Genomic DNA, 23,609 nt, shown 5'->3' with positions numbered 1-23,609 from the left:
GGTAGCGGACTCTCCAATCCGTATTTTCTCACGCTCAGCCAAGCCTCCCATTAAACATTTTCTTCAATCTCATAACGACTTCGGGGTGCGACTGGAACAAAGCAACCTGTAACGCGAGAACTGAAATTTCGTTCGGAAACTTTAACTTGTTGTGAATATTCTAAATAAATAATTTGAGGCGAAAATTTCGTGGAAAATTATTGAAAATGCGCACACTACGAGTGCAGTTTCGCTTGTTTCTTTTAAATATGTAATTATATGATTATACATTGATTAATATGAAGGTAAAAAAAAAGATTTATATAACATTTCTATAACGACGACATGTTATCGATTCTTATTGTCGTATTTTAGTAGGTAACATTTTAAAATATACTTACCTAATATTTTTTTTAATCTGACTAATTAGTAACTATACTTATATAACAAAAAGAATAGTTCACACAACAATACATTTTTGCACATATTATACAACAAATAAATTTGTTATTAGTATCATATAGGATACTCGAAAGATTCTCATAAGAAATTTCAGTTAAATTATTCCTATAAGAAAATAATTTCAAATACGACGTTCAAATACAAAAACAAACTTAGTAGAAACCTTTCAAATGCATGTCGTAATGTAAATTTAATTAATTCCATTAAAGATTTACACATAAATGTGCATTAATAAAACAAGAATTTGGCCGAAGCTTTTTACACGGCTGTATTCAGAACGGGCCATCGTTTCGGACGCGCGGGAAAAACTACAATATGGCCGCGAACGATGCAAATGGCGCTGAAAAAGCGGCAACGCGGTAAAAACTTAAAGGAACTCATAGTATTTCATCGACGTCGCCAGATATCGAGCGAGCTTAGGCCTGGTTCACACTGAAGACATTCACACGTGTCTCATTCCTGAATATATCTTTCACGCTTAGCTTCGAGGAATTTTCATGGTTACCAATAAAGTTACCAAGTTAAATGATTACGTCACAGCAGCTGACACTTCCAGCGTTTGAAATTACATGAAAATAAGCAAAGACAAATTATCGGTTTTACGTAAAAATTTATACAATACTTTGTTTTTCATTGCATTTAGCTGTAACATTGAAACGTTTCAGTATTTTATATAGAGGGATTTAATAATAATATGTTGATCCTCATGGGTTTTCCCATAGTTTTATTACAAGTTGAAAGTAAGGGATGACATGATTATAGGAGTTAAGCACGAGTTAAGCTTTTCGCTATCACTCGCCTTTTCAATATGAAGTTATTTTACATAATAAGGATACCTACACTATTTATTGGCAAAATTGATGTATGCTTATTAAGTAATTATCTACTTAATTTATTTATCAGTATTAATTTCAGAACTTGAAAACTGAAGTTATTTAATTTGTACACGGTGATACTACATCATTATAGTGTATAGCTACTTTCACAGCGCAGTGTGTTGTGCCAAGACTAAACCTTATGGTTTTTGCTCTAAATTCCCTTCTCGGGACGTCTAGTTTTTGCCGCGGGACGGAGTCTGGGAAACGCGATGTAGCGTCCACAAAAACACTCCGCCATAACGCTGGCAAACCGACGCAAAAACATCGCGACGTACAGATAGAATTAATGCGGCGACTCTTTAATTTTCAAGAAAGCGCGGGAAATGGTGTAATGAGTGTTGCCAACAAAAAAATAACGACCGCTCATTTATCCAGTTTTGTGTTATCTGTTTTTGTGGCAGGCAACATTAAATTTCAAAAGTGCGAGGCATGCATTGTCGACGCGTCTACGAGTTAAACGTGGATAATTACAATGCATCTAAATTATCCGTGCATAACGTTTTACTTAATTTTAATGAAAGCTCTATATGCACTGAGGTGTTTTCATAGCGCTTGCTTGCTAATTAATGATCTTTTTTTATAAAACTTACCAACTTGTTGGCATTTTGCTTTACGAATATTTCTTTCATAAAAGGTCTCGATGGGATTTTAATGTGTCTTAAAACACATAACTGTCGCTGTTTTGTAAATACTTAACTACAATAATATTATAATAATTAATATTTCAATTTAACATTCTTAATTATTTGGTTTACCTGTGCGAGTATGCTTAGACTCTAAGCCTTAGATAGGAAGAAATCCTCTTATAGTCACGAACCAAATTATGAAAGAAGTTTTTCTAAGTACACATTAACTAACAACTTAGTTTTCAAAGAAAATAAGTTCGCTCTTTACCAGAGAAAACGCAAAATATACCTACACTTGTTAATAACTATCTACTACTTAATAATTATTAATTATTTTGTAATTGGAAAATTGCTGTTTCATTGAAAAAAGATGAGAATGTTTTCGGAAACTTTTGTGCATACGTAGAGCGTGTGTGCCGAGCACACGTGTCAGAAGTGAAACTTCTTTGACAAAATTCAAAGATAACAAAATCATCGCCTTTCTCCATGACGTGACGGTATTGTCATGACGTTACCTTGAAATTTTACTCTAAACGAACCTAAAGTTTCACTTCAAAAAATCGATAGCCCAACGGACTATATTGAAGAGGCAGTGATAGAATAGAGCCATTGTCCTTAGAACTAATAATACACTGGGACAGAAGGTGCTGGAAGATGATGCAAGCCGCTGCTATAAAATGAAAAGCCGAACTACTTTCATGATTTGTTTGAAACAAAGAAAAAGTGTAACAATATTGTTCCTTTATTTAACCCTATAGATATTATAATCCAACATAGTTATTATTAATCACTCATATTTCGAAAAAATAAATAAGAACAAAATGATGATGAAGTCGACATCACAGATAATATTATTATACTATGACAGGATCACAGGAATAATTAAAGCTATTTGAAAAGATAATTAATAATGTAAGCGATTGCCGAATAAAATCATCCTGTCTATAATTTGATGTTTATTTTTGAAAACAGCGCCATCTAGGATCTATTAATGAAATTGATGTCAAGATTTTATACAGCGCCATCTATGTTATATACTTGACACTATTATAATAAATTTTTACTATAATAAATTTAATTAATTATATTATGTTTTTCAATAAACTTATGTAGCTACGTATATTAATTAAGTTAATTTAAAATGGTTTCATTTATGTTGTATTTTAGTATTATTTGAAATGATAAAGGATATCTGAAATGGCAACACTGAATTGACGCTTGACGCGACGACATTGTCCAAATTTGAATTTGGTTCCAACGAATATTTTAGTAACGACGACTCCCTATTTGTGTGACGAGTATTTTCAATTTTTATAGAGTGGTATAGTGTTTTTAATAACTTTGTATAACTTTTATTGATAATAAACGTGACCAAGTGTTTTATACGTATTGTGTCGAGATGGCGTCAGAAAAGGGAAGCAGAAAAGACAAAAACCAAAACATCCAAGTGTTCGTTAGATTGAGGTAAAGATCAATTCAATTTTATTATCTAACACAATCCTATTATAAGATATTTGTTTTTAGACCGAAGAAATTCTATGACACTTCGCAGTGTGTAAGGTATAAATTAATAATAATTGTATATTACCCTAATTGGGTACAAATATTTTCATAAAATATCATTTCCATGAATCATAGCACCCTTGATTTAATATTTGTCGTAGGAACCTTTGTTACCTAGTATCGAAATTAATTTCATGTTTAAGACGATTAATTTCATTTAGATGATTACTTACATCATTGTTTTTAAAAGAAATTAAACCCACTCACTCGGAAATTAATATTTAAAAGCTCTTAGTTTAAAACTACTACTACTATCTGCTTATAACCATAGTTTCTAAAGGCTATAAATATAAATATTAATAAAATTTTAATGATTTTTTATTTATTTCAATAGAACATGTTATTTATGAATCAAAACCTAGCTTTAAGGTGGGCATATTTTTAATTGATATCCACTTTATTTTATTGTTTATTTTTATTTAGATAGTGTATGGGAGGCTCAGGCACATTAAGCATATATTCCACATGGTGATTTTATTTTAAATAAGACAAAAATGTTTTTCTTTTACTACAGTAACTAGAACGCCGATTATCCAAATTAAATGGGACTGGGGTCGATTCGGGTAATCATAAATTCGGACATCTATACTATAATATTATAAAGCTGAAGAGTTTGTTTGTTTGTTTGTTTGAATGCGCTAATCTCACGAACTACTAGTCCGATAAAAAATTATTTTGGTGTTAGATAGCCCATTTATCGAGGAAGGCTATATATCATCACGCTTAGACCAACAGGAGCGGAGCAATGCGAGTGAAACCACGGGGAACAGCTAGCAATAGATAAATCGAAGAATTGCACATAGAATAAACTTTATTAAGAGCAATAAGTAGTGTCTTGCCTCTAGCCTTCAACAATAATCATTGAAATATGTTTGGACTTCAGTGAATTCCGACTTGTTACAACAATACAGAACAAAAATTACTAAATTACCAGCTTTAATTATATTATGCTTAGGACCGATTTGGTTATATTTATTTACCTAAATACTTTCAGCCGTACAAATAAACGAGTTATAACATTTTATGCAAAGAATAAACTAAGAATAAGGAAAAATCATACAAATAAACACGAAATAAATGTAACCTAGTATAACTTCGTAATAAGTATTCATACTAATGCTATTCCGTCCTTATTACGGCTACCACCCTAGTATAAGTCTGACATAACCGAGTTATAACATATCTTTTAGTACATTGTGCTGTGTTTTACAAGTTTGAGAAGCAATTTTCAATCTAAATTTGAGATAATAGCAATGAGAGTAATACGAGAAGTAGGAAAAGTTGAGCAAATTAATAATTTCATTACGTACCTATTGAAATGGAAAATTTTGTATGAAATGTCAAAATATACGAAATTATGAAAAACCCTTTTGATATTTATAATGATTTATTTATTTACAACATGCGACAAACCATACATACATAAAACTTATTTCTAAACTTATCACAATAATATACACTTTCGTTGAAAATATAAATCTTCTAAGCCTGGAGTTGTATGTTTTGAGTACCAGTTATTTGGCAACTCTCTATCTCAAAGTGGGTTTATCTTCTGTTCTCCAGATATTGGATAGCGTTATCTATCATTTGCTTGCATATTTAATGATATATTTAAATTATTTCCAATAAATATTTAAAAAATAAATAAACAGAACATCGTATGATGAAACTTCACAACAAATTCGACGAAGTCAAACGAGCGTCAGCAAAATGACAGCACCAAGGCTTAACCGTAGACAATTTCAATGTTTTTCATAATTTTGTGAATGAATTGCGACGTTGCCGCTTCGCGCCTATTGCATAGCGTGAGCATAGATACATCGACGTTATTCCAAATTTATTTGTAAGAAATTATGACATCCTTATTCTTTATTTATTCTTATCATATCTATGCATTGCATAAGGTTTGAATAAGCAAGTTTTTATTTGTACGGCTGTTTGAGTTTAATTTATATATGTTTAGAACCTCATTTTATTTTCATTGTCATCAGGACCTTCTTAACCATTGTAAAAAGCAAACATTTCAGTCTCCCTTCTCTTAATTCCAGACCACTAAACCAGCGAGAGAAAGACATCAGGTCACTCGGGGTTGTGGATGTGATAAATGGCCGTGAAGTGACCGTCCGTCAGTCAAACCAGAGTTCTCACACTAAGAAGTTCACATTTGACCGAGCTTTCCCACCACATAGCAAACAGGTAGAATAAGTTTGTTTACTGTTACTACAAATAGTGCAAATCAAGACCTAAAAAGTGAAGTCCAATGTCCCCTAGTGGGGTAAGGGGCAGATGCATTGTACATTTGTTTCACTGATCGATTTTCTTTAGGGACAAGTAGGTGATCAGCCTTCTGTGTCGTACCAGACCGAGACATTTTTTTTTTCGTCTCCACCGGGAATCGAACCCAGGACCCCACGGTACTACGCACACGCGTCAACCATTGTACAAAGGAGGCGGTTAATCGAGACCTAACAATCCTACTAATATTATAAATGCAAAAGTTTGTGAGGATGTATGTGTATGTTTCTTACTCTTTCACGCAAATACTACTGAACCGATTACAATTAAACTTAGCACACATATAGAGGATAACTTGGATTTACACTTAGGATAGGTTTATCCCGGAAATCCCACAGCAATGAGAACTATGCGGGTTTTTCTTTGAAAATTCTTTTGCCCATCAAAATGCTATTGCTTGCTTTTATTTCAGTTCCCAGTATCAAATGGCCATGTCTTAATGTGTGAATGAAGTTATCGATTTAAAAAATGTTTCTTTAATATTTCTTTCATTGTTGAAGTGAAAACTTCTTTAGCGGCGTTGAGCACTTTTTCTGTAATGGGTATAAAATCTTAAACTCGCGTCAGGACACGTGACCTGATCGAAAAAGCGTAAGACGGATACCATTCCAAAATATCAAACATGCTCAACGTTAATAATCAAGTTTTCACTTCTGCCGGCACTCCCCCAGTTCAACCCGTCTTTTTTCTGAATGTTCTTTCCTGTCCAGGTGGAAGTATACCAAGAGGTGGTTAGCCCTCTCATCGAGGAGGTTCTAGCGGGGTACAATTGCACCGTGTTTGCATACGGGCAGACTGGCACGGGCAAGACGCATACTATGGTGGGGGAGGCGTCTTCTAATGAAGTGTCTTGGCAAAATGTAAGTAACTTATTATTTTTCACAAAAAACATTTGAACGTTCATATTGACAACACATCCGCTTATAGCGAAAACCGCTGATTGCAGATAAAAAAAAATATTGACACAGTATACTGAAATTGATATTTTTGGTTTTTATGGCATTCAAAATGCTTTATAAATATAAATTTATTCACTGAAAAGTGTTTCATATTGGTTGAGATGGTTGTTAATCATCTCAATAGATGGCGCGCGGTGTGTCCCTTAGACACATAAAACTGAAAGAATAGAAAAATACGATCGCTCTGGCGGGTCACGAGTGGCTGAGTTGGTCAGGCATCCGCCCCGGAATGGCGCGAAAGGATGCGGGTTCGAGTCCCGCCTGGTGATCGAATTTTTTCTATTCTTTATAAATTTTTAGAATGTAAGTAACTAGCTTTTTTGTTTTCATAAAAAACATTTGAGTGTTCATATTGACACAGTATACTGATACAACCAGTAGGGAAACTTCATAACAAAATTTTCGAAATGACACACGCACACAAGCAAGCATGCTTACGAGAATCGTAACGGTATACTTCTATCTGTCAATAGTGAACCCCTACGATTTATGTTCTGGCTATAGAATTATAATTAACTAGCTTTCTGCCCGTGGCTTCATTCGCTGTGTCTAAATCCTAAGAGCGTATACGCACTATGCGGGTAGCCGCATTGCGGGTAGCCGTCCGGCTGACCGCAAGCACAATTATGTACGTAATATTCATTTCTATGCGCACTGCGATGCGGCTACCGCAGACCGCACAGTGCGCATAGAAATGAATATTCCGTACATAATTGTGCTTGCGGTCAGCCGGACGGCTACCCGCAATGCGGCTACCCGCATAGTGCGTATACGCTCTAAGAACTTTCCTTCACTCTAGCTATTAAAAAATTCGCATCAAAATCCGTTGCGTAGTTTTAAAGAATTAAGCACTTAGCATGCATAGGGACAGAGAAAGCGATTTTGTTTTACAATATTATGTAATGAAGATTGAACAATCATATCAGCCTCTATTATTATTAAAGTGAAACTTTTATTACATCGTCTCAAACTTTTTGGTCTATGTAGCGCATGTCGCGTGACGGTCGGCTGCCGAGTAGGTATAAAGCAGTGTTCGGAACCGTTCGAACAGTTTCACTTTTACCGTGGTTTCATAAAACCACACAACATTTTTTTATTGAATCGCTTTGACTTACTTATACAATATAATTTATACTTTTTTCAGGATCCACAAGCGGGTATAATCCCCCGAGCGCTCAGTCAACTATTTGACGAACTACGTCTAACAAACACAGAGTATACCGTCCGTGTGTCCTATTTGGAACTCTACAATGAGGAACTATTCGATCTTCTATCTACTTCGGAAGATAATTCCAAATTACGGATATATGAAGATGTGACTCGCAAGGGATCTAATATTGTGAATGGATTGGAAGAGATTACTGTGAGTTTCTTTAATTATAAGTTATTAAAGTTATTTTTAAGATGTTATTTCTACCTATGGCCATGTAAATACTATACTAGGTGACCTGTCTTTACACGGTTTTTGTTTTTTCATAAGATCGTTTTACTAAAAATAAAAACATTATTTACGATTTTCAAATGTGCATAAATAAGACATTTCGGGCTAAATTGGGTATGTAAATCTTTACATAAAAAATTATAGCATAGCAATAAATAGCAAGCTAGCAATTGCATATCTTATTGAATATAAAAAAGAATGTGTTCCACATTGCAAAAAAAAATACGATTGAAAAAAAGAATAACGTAAAATCTTGAATTTTAAGGGTCTTACAAGTTAAAATCGGTTTAAAGTTTTCAATTATTATAGTATTAATAATTATAAATTTGAATTCGTCTTCCTAACAGGTATACAACAAAAATGAAGTCTACAAGATAATGGCACAGGGGCAAGAAAGGAAGAAAGTTGCGTCAACACTTATGAATGCACAGTCAAGGTAATTGATTAATTTCAGAATTGAACGCATATCGCTTAGATAAAATAGTAATTTGATCACTGTAAATTTATATCTTTTGTTTTATTATATTGTTATTAATTTTTGTTTTAAATTATGTATGTAAAATATTGATACTTAGTTGTTTTTAAAATCAATTTAACTGTCCTTAATTGGTTGCACTGAGATCAATTTTTAATATTGCAGCCAACAAAATCAAAACAAGGCAAATGTTCTGTAAGTACAGAACTTATTACAGTAGATAAAACTGTAGTAAATTAAATTTCATAGTAACTTTACGTTTATATACTATATCCATAACACATGAAATATTAATTTTGATGAAACCGCGCGGTGCAGTTGGTACTTTATTAAATTGCGCAACAACCATTACCGAAACAAACAAATTCGTGGGCATAATATATCAAAATTACCACTATTTAATAGAATTTTATGCCAGTCGTAACAATTTCTAAAATAAATACCAATGTACCATGTTTAAAACGTATCGACAATAATTTATTTTGATATATTTTATTCTTATTCTATCCTATCTTTCTTATACTTTATATTTCTTATATTCTTGCTTACAGCCGCTCGCACACAGTATTCACAATAGTCGTGCACATGAAGGAAAACAGTCCGGAGGGTGAAGAGCTACTAAAGATCGGTAAACTGAACCTGGTCGATCTAGCCGGTTCGGAGAACATCAGTAAGGCGGGTTCAGACAATCCCGCTAAGAAGGAACGAGCAAGGGAGTGTGTGAACATTAATCAGTCGCTGTTGACTCTTGGTAGGGTTATTACTGCTTTAGTGGAACGGCACCCACATATACCGTATAGGTAAGCATTTTTATGTATACAGAAACAGAAACTTAATAGATAAATTATTGTTATAAATTGTGGTTGAAATTTTTACTTTGTAGATGAAATGATACATTTTATTGATGTAATAGATAGAAAAATGACACTTTTATATATCCAGTGTAGTAGAAGAACCATCACAATTTATTCATCAATTCAAACAGAATAACATAACAGACAAAATATTTATCAAATTTTATTAAAATAAGGTGTAATTTAATATGAGCAATAAAGAAAACAGGCACTTGACCTATATTGCACGCCTCATAAGCGAAGCGTTGAGGTGGGTACTACTATCACTTCGCGCAAAACATCTGATTTTTCAAACTTAAAATGTCTTTATGTATCATACATTGCACTTGTAAGATAATACATACACACACATATTAAGAAAAAACACTATTTTTAACGTTCATGATATTTTTGATGTCATTTTTGTTATTTAAACTAGTTAAAAAACAGTTTAAAAAAGTTCTGTCTTGGACGTCCGTGTGTCTGTATGTGCGGATCCTTTTTCTTGTTAACACGATAGCGACCGAAATACTTTACTAATCGAGTCTTTTTTTTTCTCTTACGCTTGAGTATGCTCAGGAATAGAACCCTTTCATTTTTCAGGGTCTGATTCGATGTGGTTTAATTGTGATTAAATAAACAAAATAATAATTAATAAATATTTATTAAAAAAAAATTATGAGGCGTGCACTTTTGGATTTTCCAAATTATTTTCTTCTATCCATACTATTTTCATTCAAAACCTAGTAGTAATCACTACTTTTAATCAAATCAGGTTCTGTGTGTGAATCTATCTCTGTGGCCCAAATAAACAGAGCAAGACACACACAAACATTTCATTTTTTTAGCAACTACAATTTATTTCCGGCTATTCTCTATATAAAACTGCTTTCGAACCATATAGGTGGTGCACAATTCAAAAATACTTAGAAGAAGCCTATCGCAAAAATAAATGTTTAAATTTGAGCTATATTGTATTAGCCACTAACAATTCATAATTTTCAGAGAATCAAAACTAACCCGTATCTTACAAGAATCGCTCGGAGGTCGAACAAAAACCTCCATTATAGCAACAATTTCCCCCGGACATAAGGATTTAGAGGAAACTATGAGTACATTGGAATACGCAAATAGGGCTAAAAATATACAGAATAAACCAGAAGTTAATCAGAAAATGACCAAGAAAGCGATGCTCAAGGAATTTGTGGAAGAAATAGATAGATTGAAACGGGATTTGCAAGCTGCTAGGGATAAAAATGGTATGTTATTTGCAAAAAGAAGTAAATTGCACAATTTACTACTTTTTTGTGTTATTGCAGGTTCGATTTTACCATTTTAAAATTAAAAATAACTATGTAAAAAAACCGACATCAAAAACGGAATAGTAAAAAAAATAATATACCGGCCGAATTGAGAACCTCCTTTTTTTGAAATCGATTAAAAATATTATAAACAGTGAAATTATTACTTTGTTTGCTTGCATTTCATTTTATAGAAAAAACGTGAATTATTTTTACAGTTTAAAGAAGTATCTCCAAAATTTGTAATTTGTTTTCGTATTTTTGCTATCGTATTCATAGTCGTCATAGCACTAAATTTAAAATTGTATGCAATGTGCTCAAACTCAAACTTTTATTTAGGGCCGATTTTTCAATGCTTGGATAAAACTTATCCGTCCAATAAAGTATTACACGATAATATTAAAATGTCACGTAAACTATCAAATACGGGCAATTAGAATACGTTTTTACAATGGTGGTTTTATACATTATTCAACGAATAAGTTTTAACCAAGGATTGAAAAATCAGCCAATTGATCATTATTCAATTAGACTTCTTCTAGAAGCACTATTATATTTACCACCATTGTTGATTAGTGGTGTGTTTTAATTCATTAAATATTCGTGGTGTATAATTCACAATTAAATAAAAAATAAATTCCAATAAAACTGAATAATTCCCAGGTGTGTATCTCGCAAGTGATACATATGCAGAAATAACATTCAAACAAGAGGAACAAAGGAAAGAGATTCAAGAACTCCTCCTTAAAAAGAGAGCCCTCGAAGAAGAGAAAGAAAGATTGGAGAAGGTAATCTATTTTACATTAAAAAATATATATTATATTTACTAGCGGTCCGCCCCGGCTTCGCCCGTAGTACCTACAATCTACATGTTTAAACTATCCTATCTCTCAAGTTGGATCGAACTGCACATGGTGTGCGAATTTTATTATAATCGGTTAAGTAATTTAGGAGTCCATTGAGGACAAACATTGTGACACGAGATATATATTAAGATATTGTGTGCGGCTATGGTATAATATTCTAGTCCTCTCATAAATTAAAATATAAAAATCAATGATGAATTCCACATTTACTCAAAACTAATAATTTCGAACATTGTTAGTAAAAACTTATTATAAACATCGATTTGACTTTGGCTCAACAAATGAAGAATCTTTCCACTTTATAATAATAGTTAAGATTTACATATAATTATTAATAAAATATTTATGAATAATTATTATGTATTTATAGGTATTTGGTGACCTAAATGGAGCTCTACAAGCTGAGAGACAGCGTTGTGCTGAAACATTCAATCAACTATGTGGAGTCGAAGATAGATTGGCGAATACACGATATGTAAGTATTTATTTATTTTATAAAAATCTACCCTTAAAGTACGAGAAAATATGAAGGTGGGGGAACATAAAAATGTAATAAAAATTATGATATCATAAAAGAAATGGATTTGTTAACTAACATTGAACTGCAATAAACAACTAGACCCACAATCACGCTCAACTATTATCTGAACGAAAACTCTGCCTAAACGTGTATAAGGCAGAGTTTTCGCACGGTTAATTGACTTTTTTTTATTGAGAATAGGAAAGCGCTTGACCACAATCTCGCCTGATGTTAAGCTGAAATGTGGTCTAAGATGGTACTTTACACTTTGAACGTTACTGCCACGAAAGAAGGTGCTAATTTCAATGAATTAATGTTCTGTCGCTAAGCTAAGATTGTGTATGTAGTTGTCTATAATATATCAAGAGCTGAGTCGATTTTTTTCTTTAATAAATACAATTTATAAATGTAATTCAAATATCTAGATAACTGTTAATATGTCATGGTTAATATAAACTTTGTTCAGCCACTGCATATAACAAGGCAGCTAAAATAAATATATATCTTTTTAATAATTAATCCTTTCTACATACATATTTATTGTACAGCAACTACAAGAAACACAGCAACACGCGGAAGAGCAGCGTTACATTGTGCAAAAACAAGAGGAAACAGAACAAGTCTTATCGAACCAGGCTAAACAGTTGTTGCAAGTTGCTGATCTAGCGACCAACGATGCTACTTGCTTGCACAATGTTGTTGATAAACGCAAGTGAGTATAAAATTATATTTAACTAGCTGTGCTCCGCGTGCATATAGCCTATAGCCTTCCTCGATAAATGGGCTATCTAACACCGAAAGAATTTTTCAAATCGGACCAGTAGTTGGGTAAGGGGCAGATGCATAATCTGTTTCACTGATCGATTTTCTTTAGGAATAAGTTGGAAATCAGCCTTCTGTGTCCGAGACCGAGGCATGTTTTTTTCTTCGTCTCCACCGGGAATCGAAGCCAGGACCCCTTGGTCCTACGCTCACTCGTCAACCACTGTGCCAAGAGGGTGGTCAAACTTTAACGTACTATCACCATAAAAAATACTTAATTGCATTCTCTAGTGTTTGATTTTACGCGAGTATTATACATTTAGAAATTAAAGATTTTAAACGCGATTTATTCATTATATTATTACAGTCTGCCCGTGACAACGATCGCTGTAAAGTGTTTGAAACGTCGATAATAATATAATGAATGAATCGCGTTTAAAATCGTTAAAAAATCATTAATTTATAAATACTTACCATTTTATACCAATATTTAACGTTTTTTATACAGGTCGGTAGAATCATCGAACTTGGAAATAACTCGTGCATACCGCACATCGTCTAGTTCACATCGCACAGCGATATCGCATCGTACTGTGACACACAGACAACATGTGGAACGACACACACACAGACTTGTGGCGTTGGGAGGTATTTATATAATATATATTTGATATTAAATAAAAAAAATTTAAGGGTCGATTTTTCAATGCTTGGATAAAACTTATCCGTCCAATAAAGTATTACACGATAATATTAAAATGTCACGTAAACTGTCAAATACGGGCAATTAGGGTGCACTCACACACATCAGTCACCGTCAAGTCACCGATGACTGATCGGTGACGGTTTGTGTACGTATCCACAAACACCAGTCACCGTCATGTTGTCCGTCAGTCACGTCGCCGGTTTGACTGAATCATTGAACACATACATCAGGTTAGTGAGTGATTAGACGTGTGTCACGCAAGAGAACATGTAGCAATTGACGGTAGCACGACGCTGACTGAACTGAGACGTGACGGCACCGGGTGAGTGGGGATAAAAGTATGATACATGTATGGAAAGATTATTTGACGTGCCTGACCGGGGACGTCACTGATAGATTTCGTGCCGGCGACTGTCGTGTGGGAACAGAGTCATACTAGAACTATTGATACATATTTTTTTTTAATCCTGTCCGGTGACGTGCCGTGACGGTGACTGATGTGTGTGAGTGCACCCTTAGAATACGTTTTTAAAATAAGTTTTATCAAAGAATTGAAAAATCGGCCCTAAAGAAAAGAAAAAGGTACGGGGCACAAATATTTTATACTATTTGTGCCCCGCGGTTGTACTATATATGTTGCCCCGACCTGTTAGTAACATTCATGCAAAATTTAAAATAAATCTATGTAATACTTTTTTTAGTTTAGCCCGAACATACATACAAACAGACAAAAATATTATTTTAAAAATATGTTTAATGTACAAATTTATACATTTATTTAATCAACTAGAATTCGTTTTGAAGTGCTAAAAGCACTTCAAAACGAATCGTCAAAATACAGAAAAATACCGGTAACTCGACCATAACGCGTTCTGGCTATAAAGAAATACCATGAGGCGTACTATATTATATGTATTTATTCTTATATTTTATTCACAGAACAATACACAGAGGAGAATATACAGACTTTAATGCAAAACAAACAGAAGTTTAACGAATTGATACATATGGCGAAGGAAACTTTGGAAAAGGTATCATTTATAATTTATTTTATAAATTTGCTTATCATGTATATTTCATGTATTACATGTATATTTCATGTATTACATGTATATTTCATGTGTATCCTTTAAAAAGGATAAAAAATATTTTTAATTATGAAAATCATCCTTGGAATATCGACATAATATGTACGCATACAAATAAAACTTATGTAAGTACATATTATGTCAAAAATACTAGTTACGATATTTATGCGAAACTCATTGCTGCTACATAAGGTCTTAAGATGTCCCAGATTTAATTCTCAACGAAAAAAAGGTAATAGTTACGATATATATAGACTAAACTCATTGCTGCATCTGCGTTTTTAAAGATGTCACATATTTAATTATTAATGAAAATTCACAGAAAAAACATCAAAATCTAATTATTACAATTATAATTATTTATTTTATTTGCAGCTATCATCCCTCCCCATAGAACTACACTCAACAATATCGACACACGCATCGACGAACAGACAACAAGTGCATACAACGCTAACTACACAAATGGAGCAAGTGAACAACGTAGTACAGAATATTGCGAAATGTTTGTCTGTATGTCTGCAACGAGCTACGGAAACTGATGTGTGCAGCGATCTCGATAAGTTCTTGCAGTATTGGGTGAGTTTATAAATAGCTTATTATCCTATTTCACTACATAGATATGAAACAAAGTCGCTTTCTCAGTCCCTATATCCCTATGTGTGCTTAAATCTTTATAACTACGCAACAGATTTTGATGCGGTTTTTTTTATTCTCGAGGAAGGTTTTAGCTTTGTCTAAAACCTAATAAATTATGGTTTTAGACAAAGCGGACGAAGCCGCGGTCGGAAAGCTAGTCATTATTTATTTACAGTTTATTGTGCTGGCATACAAATAAATCCTTATAATTAAAACTTATAACTAGTCCAGCACAAAAGGCGGCCTTATCACTTAAGAGTGATCTCTTCCTGGCAACCTACTGTGTGAAAAAAATAAGCTAGTTATTAATATATTGAATTCCCACAGCACAGTGACACGACAAGCCGTATAACGTCAGTGTCCCAGGTTCATTCCCGGTGGGCGCTTGAGTTCAAAGAGTTGTTCGAGCAACACGAAACTTTCACACAACAAATGATGGATCAATTGCAACATAAAAGAGCAATCTTCGATGAACGACTGCAAGAGAGACTCGCTGTAAGTATAAATAAATTTAGTTAGTTACCATACTCCTCCGAAATGGCTGGACCGATTTTCGTAAAATTTTGTATGCCTATTTGGTAGATCTGAGAATCGGACAACATCTAATTGCTGAAAATCAGCTCTGCAGGCCTATGCTTTTCATTGCAAAATGCTTTTAGCATGTAGGGTAGATTGTAAGTACATAAATTGTTTATTTTTTATATTGCCTACCTGCTAATAAAGAGTTTATATTTTTTTTTTATCTATCTTACATACCCTTAAGTGTACCAGTAAGACAAAGTATTTGTTTATGAAAAAACTTTAAAAGGATCTCAATTGGCGTTTTTTTTTTTTGTTACATCTGCTTTTGTCTGGGTGAAGCGAAAAATTATTTTACAAGTAATACTTACACATAATATAATTCCTATAATAATTTACAATAAAACACAAATTTCCTACAGATTTTCACAGCAGACAAGCAAGCGACGGAACAACGTATATCCGAGCAATTATCTCATTTAGAACAAGACAAAATACAACAAGAACAACTAGAGAATCAACTACTAAAATACATTCAAGAACAAAGGAAATGCCAACAAGAGAGACACGATAGGAGAATGCAAGAGATAAACAGAGATAGAGAATTCGAAAAGAGAATCAACGAGCATATAGAGTGGTTGAATAGTGTAAGAGAGAGTAGTGCGAGGGAGACGCAAGATATTGTTAGCCGGTTGGCAACGAGTGGGAAAGAGATGGATAGACACAAGCGGGTTGTGGAGGCTTTGTATGTGGATTGTGGTAAAGGTTAGTAATTATTTTTGTATGGAATCTATACTATAATAGTACAGTTTGTTTGTTTGATCGATAATCTCGGGAACTACTGGTCCGATTTGAAAAATTATTTCGGTGTTAGATAGCCCATTTATCGAGGAAGAGTCTTCCTCGATAAATGGGCTAATATATCATCTCGCTAAAACAAGGCAAGCTATTTCTCAGCTAGCTATTTCCCAGAATTTATATGCTTTCTCTGTCCCTATGTCCTTCTCTGTATGCTTAAATCTTTAAAACTTCGCAACGGATTTTGATGCGGTTTTTTTTAATAGATACAGTATTAATTCAAGAAGGAGATTTTAGTATATAATTTATTAGGTTTTAGACAAAGCGGGCGAAGCCGCGGGTGGTAAGCTAGTGATTAAATCATTTTTCCTACGAATTATAGCTTATTTTTGTACATTTATATTTTATTAGAACAACAATAGAATAATAAATTTATTACTTGTAGGCAATACATCAGTGTCAAACGCTTGCAATGAACTGGGAGGGAATGTTTTGGAAATCGTTCGACATGTGAAGAAAGAATTGGTTACATCGCTGCAAGATACACAAGGATATGTCCAGGTAAGAATTTATGAAGGAAAATAATTATTATTGTTATATATTATGAATTGAACTTGTAAATAATGAGTGTTACCACTTTCTTGCATTTTATATTTATTTCATTTAGAAAAGAAATACTTAGAGATAAGATTGAATTATGCAAAAAAAATACAAATTCAATATTATTATTCAAATGAAAAGTTGTTAAAAATATGTTTCAATTTAAGTGTTAAGGTACATAACAAAACAAATCTTTCAATAAATATGGAAACGCTATAAATTTGAAATCTATTAAAGAAATCGTATTATAATCAACTACTATACAATTCAAATTAGTTCTTTCCTTAAAAAAACATGAATTTCTATATAAATAATGTTAAACAATCCAATAAACAGAAAGAAACAACAAAAGCAATGGAGACGAACAAACAGAAGATGTTGGAATTAACTACACAAGTGGACAATTGTATGGACTCGCTCGCTCTCAACTGTCAGCAGGCTGTCATTGGTTTGGCGCAAGAGATGAAGGTAAGATAATCTATACATTCAATAATTCAATAATTTTACTATCCAAAATAATATGATACACACAATATAAGAACCCTTGCTCCCACACTAGGATTCACTGTGTCGTGGGAACAAGTTTCTTCCAGATGTGTAAAAATTTTGCAAAAAAAAAAACAAATTTTTAATAATTATACAATATAAATGAAATAGATCTCACTCTTAAACATATAATAAAATGGGAATAAAATCGTATGAAAGTCAAAACTGTACATTGAATATTGTTTTTAAGAATACTTGGGGCGTGATCTACAATAGACATCGCAACCAAAAACATAGTTTTTAGAATATTTGTCCGTTTGTATGTTCGTGCTTCTGATTTTAAAAATTTCTGATTACGAATTCTTGACATATTACAAAATGCCGAGCTTTTGTAAACGGTGAAATAATACAATTTGCCTGCGACATATATACGAAAAACCAGTATATCTTTTATTCTGAAACACAATTTTTTCAGAACTCAGCAACACACACAATGTCAGAGATTTCATTGCTCAAGCCGCAAGTGGACACGATAATAACAAACACAAGGGAACAACAAGTAAAACAAACGGAAATACTGAAAGATCTCAACAGCGAAACGGAACATTTGACCGACTGCGTAAATGAGGAGATTGGAAATTTGGAACAGTTGGAAAGCAAGTGTCTGAATGAACAATATGTTGTTTATTCGCCTACTGGTAAGAAATAATTAATATAGTGTTTAGATTATTATCCTCATAAAAAAGTTATTTTAAATAACTATTTTATGAGGTTAAAAAGATAAGTTTCGACAATTTTAAAACCTCCCTGGTAAATGAGAAAAAACTCGCTCAAAAAAAGGAAGTATTGCAAACTAAAAAAATAATATATATCTGTTACAACTCAGTTTTTTATATTTTATTCTAAGAGTACTTGAATTGTAAATTTTTTGTATGTACTAAGAAAACGTTTTATAACATTATGACTTCTTTATTCGGTGGTAAATGTTATGACGATTCAAAAGTGCTGTTATAAGAAGTCTAATCTTCTTATATATAAAAATGAATCGCAAAATGTGTTGGTAAGCGCATAACTCGAGAACGGCTGAACCGATTTCGATAATTCTTTTTTTATTATATTCCTTGAAGTACGAGGATGGTTCTTATGTAGAGAAAACGTAATTATGTACCACGGGCGAAGCCGGGGCCGACCGCTAGTTGTATAAATAAATGTTTGAGTTTATATTTATATAGCCTTTATATAGCCTTAGCTGTCTATTAGTTTTATTTATATTAATGTGATGTAAAATAAAATTCTAACTTATTTGTTCAGGACAAACGCCAGCCCGCAGACAGTACAATTTCCCCAGGAACTTGGCGGCCACTTCCCCACACGAGAGGATCATAGCTCGCTTTAGAGCCATGAGGGAACAGAACGAAGATGTGAGTTTATTATTACCATTGAGATAATATTACTACGTATGGAGGAGACACCACGAACAAAATCTGAGCGCCATTTTTTTGCTCTAAGTTTTAAAAATTATTATCTAGTTAGGTACTTACCGATGAAAGTTATTCCTTTGCACTTTTCCGTATTATTTGTGCAATATCGTAACACACACGAAGGCATATTTGATGCGTTTCACTTTAAAACAAATAAAAAATGAGCGTGCAGTTACGCCATATGGCGTATGTTGAGCGGAACATAAGTGTCGGACAGGCGGTGTCGTCTCCATATGTATATCTCAATGATTATTACACGCTTTTTATTAGCTTAGCCTGTATGTTCAATGTTTGTTTGTAACCGACTTCTTTGGGCGCGATTTTGACCCACTTTAAACGGCCAGATTTCGTTCAAAGTTTGTAGATTTATTGAGGACCGATTTTTAAAATAAAATAATTTTTTTTTATACTCACACTATTATTAATTTATATTCATTGAAATTTTTAACACTATTTTCTTAATTTAAATTCATTTAAATGTATTTTCTATTTTTTAGTTCGGTTTTCTATAAAAAGCGTGTTTTTTAGTTTTATTAAACTATTATTTATTTATGTTTTACACTAGCTGCGCTCCGCGGTTTCACCCGCGTAGCTCCACTCCTGTTGGTCTTAGCGTGATGATATATAGCCTATAGCCTTCCTCGATAAATGGGCTATCTAACACTGAAAGAATTTTTCACATCGGACCAGTAGTTCCTGAGATTAGCGCGTTCAAACAAACAAACAAACTCTTCACCTTTATAATATTATAGAATTCATAACTCTATCACATCAATTAGTATTTAACGATATCACGCGAAAACCACTGAACCGATTTTGATGATACATGCCATATCAGTAGCTTAAGTACGAAAATAACAAATAAGAAAACCACTGAACAGATTTTGATGAGTTATGCCACTAAAGTAGCCACAAAAATAACATAAGCTATAGCTTTCTATAGAAATACAATTAATAATTATACCTATTCTAAAGAAATATAATTATTTCAGAGTGCATCAGATATAACGGACAAAACGAACGAATCAGAGGACTCTGCGGTGGAGCCTTCACCGAAAGCGCCTGAAGTAATTGACATTGATGGAGAACAAAGGGTAAATATTAAATGTTATTTATATTAAAAATGATATAATCACTATCTTAATTGTTGTAGTAAATTGAAAATGTCATGTTTGATAGTTTGAAAAATCGTTGATTCATAGATACAAAATCAATTTTTTTCCAAATCAAAAAATATTGAGGAAAGAGAACAAAATATACAAATTTGTCATATTGTATCCGTTCTTATGTATTCTTGCATATAATTTGAGCTGTTACATTTTTTAATAATACAAGCCGCTCGACCCGGCTCCGCCCCAGCTGACTCAGAATAAAATAACCTATGTTCCTGCCTAATAATGTAACTTTCTATTAATGAAAAATTCATTAAACTGTACTTTTGGAGCCTATTCAATGCAAAGAAACAATAAAATCTTTCCTCATTTTTAATATTGTCGTAGAAAAATATTTAAATAAATATTTTATTTTCCAGAGACACCAAGATCAATGCAAGGAAAACAGCATTATAAATAGATCGTCATCATTCAAGAAACCTTCGAAATTACCCTCATTTTCTGCGAAAAAACCGCTCGCTGAAAGAAACTGACGAAAACTTATTGACTGTAAAAACTATTTTAAATAGATATGTATGAAAAATAGTTATGGTGTTTTGTTACAATCTTGAATTTAAAAGTAACCTTATAATTATGATTTTGAAATTAATTTAAATATGGCACTGAAATTTCTTTGAAGTGATATAAAAAATAAAAATTGACACAACATCTAGTCTCAAATTAAACAGAAGTAATTAAAAAATATTTTTATTACGGTACTCCAAAATTAATAATGCGCATGCAAATCTTCGCTAATTGTCGAATTTCCAAAATGTATTTCATTTAACTAAACAAATTTTACTAAATTATGCATGAAGAAAATGCATTTAACCACTATATAGATATCGTCTTCGGACGCTCCGGGAATATGACAGTTGCCGAAAAGAGGCGAACATTTCTATGCGCATTATTACTTTTGGAGTACTGTACATACATTGAACCAACTCTATGAATTACAATTAATAGCTGTAATTACTAAATTTAATTATTATTATATATTTTAGATTAATTTTCTACATATTTAAGTGCTTATGTATATTTAAAAATTAATAAAAATATATTGGAAGGAAATATGTTTCTTGTTTCTAAAAATATGCTTATTTAAGTTCGGTAAGTATATGTATCGTAGTTTTTTAACTTATACGAAAAGTAATGTAGAGATTTCAGTTATTTTCTGAATAAAAAAAATTGATCACACCATTAATTATTATAGTGAATATTTATAAATAAAAGACAAATTAACAGTAAAACCAAATCACGCCGCCATAAAATGTTTATTTTTTGTAAATAAGGTCCAAAATGGATTGCAGTGCAATCTGACACCTTTTAAAAATGGCTGAAACGTTTGACCAACAGCGTTGCAGTAATTTTCCCGCGTAACTGTTGACATTTGCATGTTTTTGCTGTATCTGTAAAAAAAAGAAAAAGTGAACCAAGTGTTCCCAACATAACGTTTATAAAAATCTAAAATAATTACATATTATGTGCACATTAGTATAAATAACTTTTTAAATTTTGATTACAATAATAATATGTAAAATACCCACTTTTCTTTTCTCGTCTGTAAGTTCTCATGTAATTTTCCATTGCATTTGATTGCTATCAGTAATCCCAAAAATATAATTATTTTAAATTTAACTTTGAAATAAAACGAAATATGTACCTAATGTTGAAATAAAAACAAACACCACGATTTATTAGTTTTAGAATATAATATGTATTGGTATGAGACGAATTCTCTGTCAAGTGAAATTGACCACCGATAGCAAAAATATTTTTCCTAATTAGTTATAAGATAATTATTATGATCGCAGGCGAATTGTATTATTTCGCCGTAAAAATGCTCGGCATTTTGGTAAATGTTGACGATTTACTATTTCCAAAATTCTACAAAAAGACGGTCGCGAGCCGACGGAGCCCCACTTCGCGGGGCTCCTATTTCTGTGTAGTTTTAAAAACACGAACCTAACCTAACCCACCCCCTTATCCAAACGAAAAAATTCTGATTACGAATTCTCAACATATTACAAAATGCCGAACATTTGTAAACGGCGAGATTATACAATTTGCCAGCGACATATCTATCGTATATTGGCATTTCGTTGTAATGAAATGTTTTAGTTTTCAATGTGTAGTTGTTACTGTAGCGACAACATCTGCAAACATAGCTTTTTATTTATACGACATTATGATTGAATTATAAATAAAATATGATATTGAATTATTGTTTTATTTTTTATGACCTTATTCGCCGACCCTTGTCCAGAACCGAAAGAAGTATTCCTCTGAATTTTTTGGCAGCACACACACACACATTTTATATTCAAATTTTCATCCCATTTTTTCGTATATGTCATCTATTTATTATAAGGCTTAAATTATATTCTGTCATTCAATTCATCAGCTAGGTAAATGAATAATATCTATCACATTAAACTAACATCGACAAGTCACAAGCTTAATAATATGTATTTACTTTACATGGACCTATGGTTCCTGAGATTAGCGCGTTCAAGCAAACAGGAACAAAATATGATGTCTTTTAAAGGTAAGTAAGCTAACTAATAAGTTATTGATACGAATGAATCCCTTTTGAATACTTGACAAAAATCTATTTATTATTATTACTACATAGGTAGAAGGATTTCGATATACAATAAGTTTGTGTAAGTAGGTATTTTGCAAACTTTGTAAGTCCAAAAACTAAACAAGAACACACTCAAACCAATTTAGAAATTGTTTTTTCTGTCACATCCTTGATAAGTGAGAATTTAATCCGTTCTTTTAAAATGGGTCATAATCGAGTATAAAGGAGTCGGATAGGAATCATATCGGTTACATACAAAATAAATTGACAGACAAAAAAATACATAGAGATAGAGAAATTTATATATCAGAAATTATATAAATTAGTATTTAGTTAAGTACCTATTTTTTTATCGGTAAGAGAGAGTATTATTAATCTTGTAAATGTTAATCTAAAATCTCATGTCGTGTAAAATAGTTGACTCATAATAAGAATGTTAGTAATTCCGACAATTTCCTCTTTGAAACGGATTGACTAAAATTTCGTGGAATTCATCCTACTAATATAATAAACGCGAAAGTTTGTATGAATGCAAAATGTGCTCTTTCACGCGAAAACCACTGAACCAATTTTGATCATACTTGGCAGAATGTA

General features: G+C 32.5%; 1 protein-coding gene across 1 annotated transcript; it reads left to right on the top strand.

Moving 5' to 3' along the window:
* Positions 1 to 3,186: 3,186 nt before the first annotated feature.
* LOC149479220 (kinesin-like protein Klp61F) lies at positions 3,187 to 22,649 on the top strand. The gene is made up of 21 exons (XM_089707825.1): positions 3,187 to 3,409; positions 5,557 to 5,704; positions 6,514 to 6,663; positions 7,907 to 8,125; positions 8,551 to 8,639; positions 9,230 to 9,478; positions 10,517 to 10,770; positions 11,476 to 11,600; positions 12,049 to 12,153; positions 12,747 to 12,910; positions 13,469 to 13,608; positions 14,606 to 14,697; positions 15,130 to 15,333; positions 15,721 to 15,888; positions 16,335 to 16,677; positions 17,156 to 17,271; positions 17,647 to 17,778; positions 18,272 to 18,494; positions 19,108 to 19,217; positions 20,270 to 20,371; positions 20,809 to 22,649. The coding sequence occupies exons 1-21, from the start codon at positions 3,345 to 3,347 to the stop codon at positions 20,920 to 20,922; spliced, it is 3,312 nt and encodes a 1,103-aa protein (XP_089563951.1). The 5' UTR covers positions 3,187 to 3,344; the 3' UTR covers positions 20,923 to 22,649.
* The last annotated feature ends 960 nt before the right edge of the window (positions 22,650 to 23,609 follow it).

This window comes from Colias philodice, chromosome 20 (genome assembly GCF_061535455.1).
Source record: "Colias philodice isolate Cphi_HAF_F1 chromosome 20, ilColPhil1 Martin Lab GWU primary, whole genome shotgun sequence".
NCBI classification, from domain to species: Eukaryota; Metazoa; Arthropoda; class Insecta; order Lepidoptera; family Pieridae; genus Colias; species Colias philodice.
Note: the sequence above shows the minus strand (reverse complement) of the source record. Positions and strands in the feature narration are given on the sequence as shown.

Excerpts from the sequence above, each read along its gene's own strand:
- LOC149479220 (XM_089707825.1), top strand. The coding sequence starts at position 3,345 with ATGGCGTCAGAAAAGGGAAGCAGAAAAGACAAAAACCAAAACATCCAA. Across the intron at positions 6,664-7,906 it reads ATGAAGTGTCTTGGCAAAAT|GATCCACAAGCGGGTATAAT; the intron begins GTAAGTAACTTA and ends TACTTTTTTCAG. Across the intron at positions 14,698-15,129 it reads CGAAGGAAACTTTGGAAAAG|CTATCATCCCTCCCCATAGA; the intron begins GTATCATTTATA and ends TTTTATTTGCAG.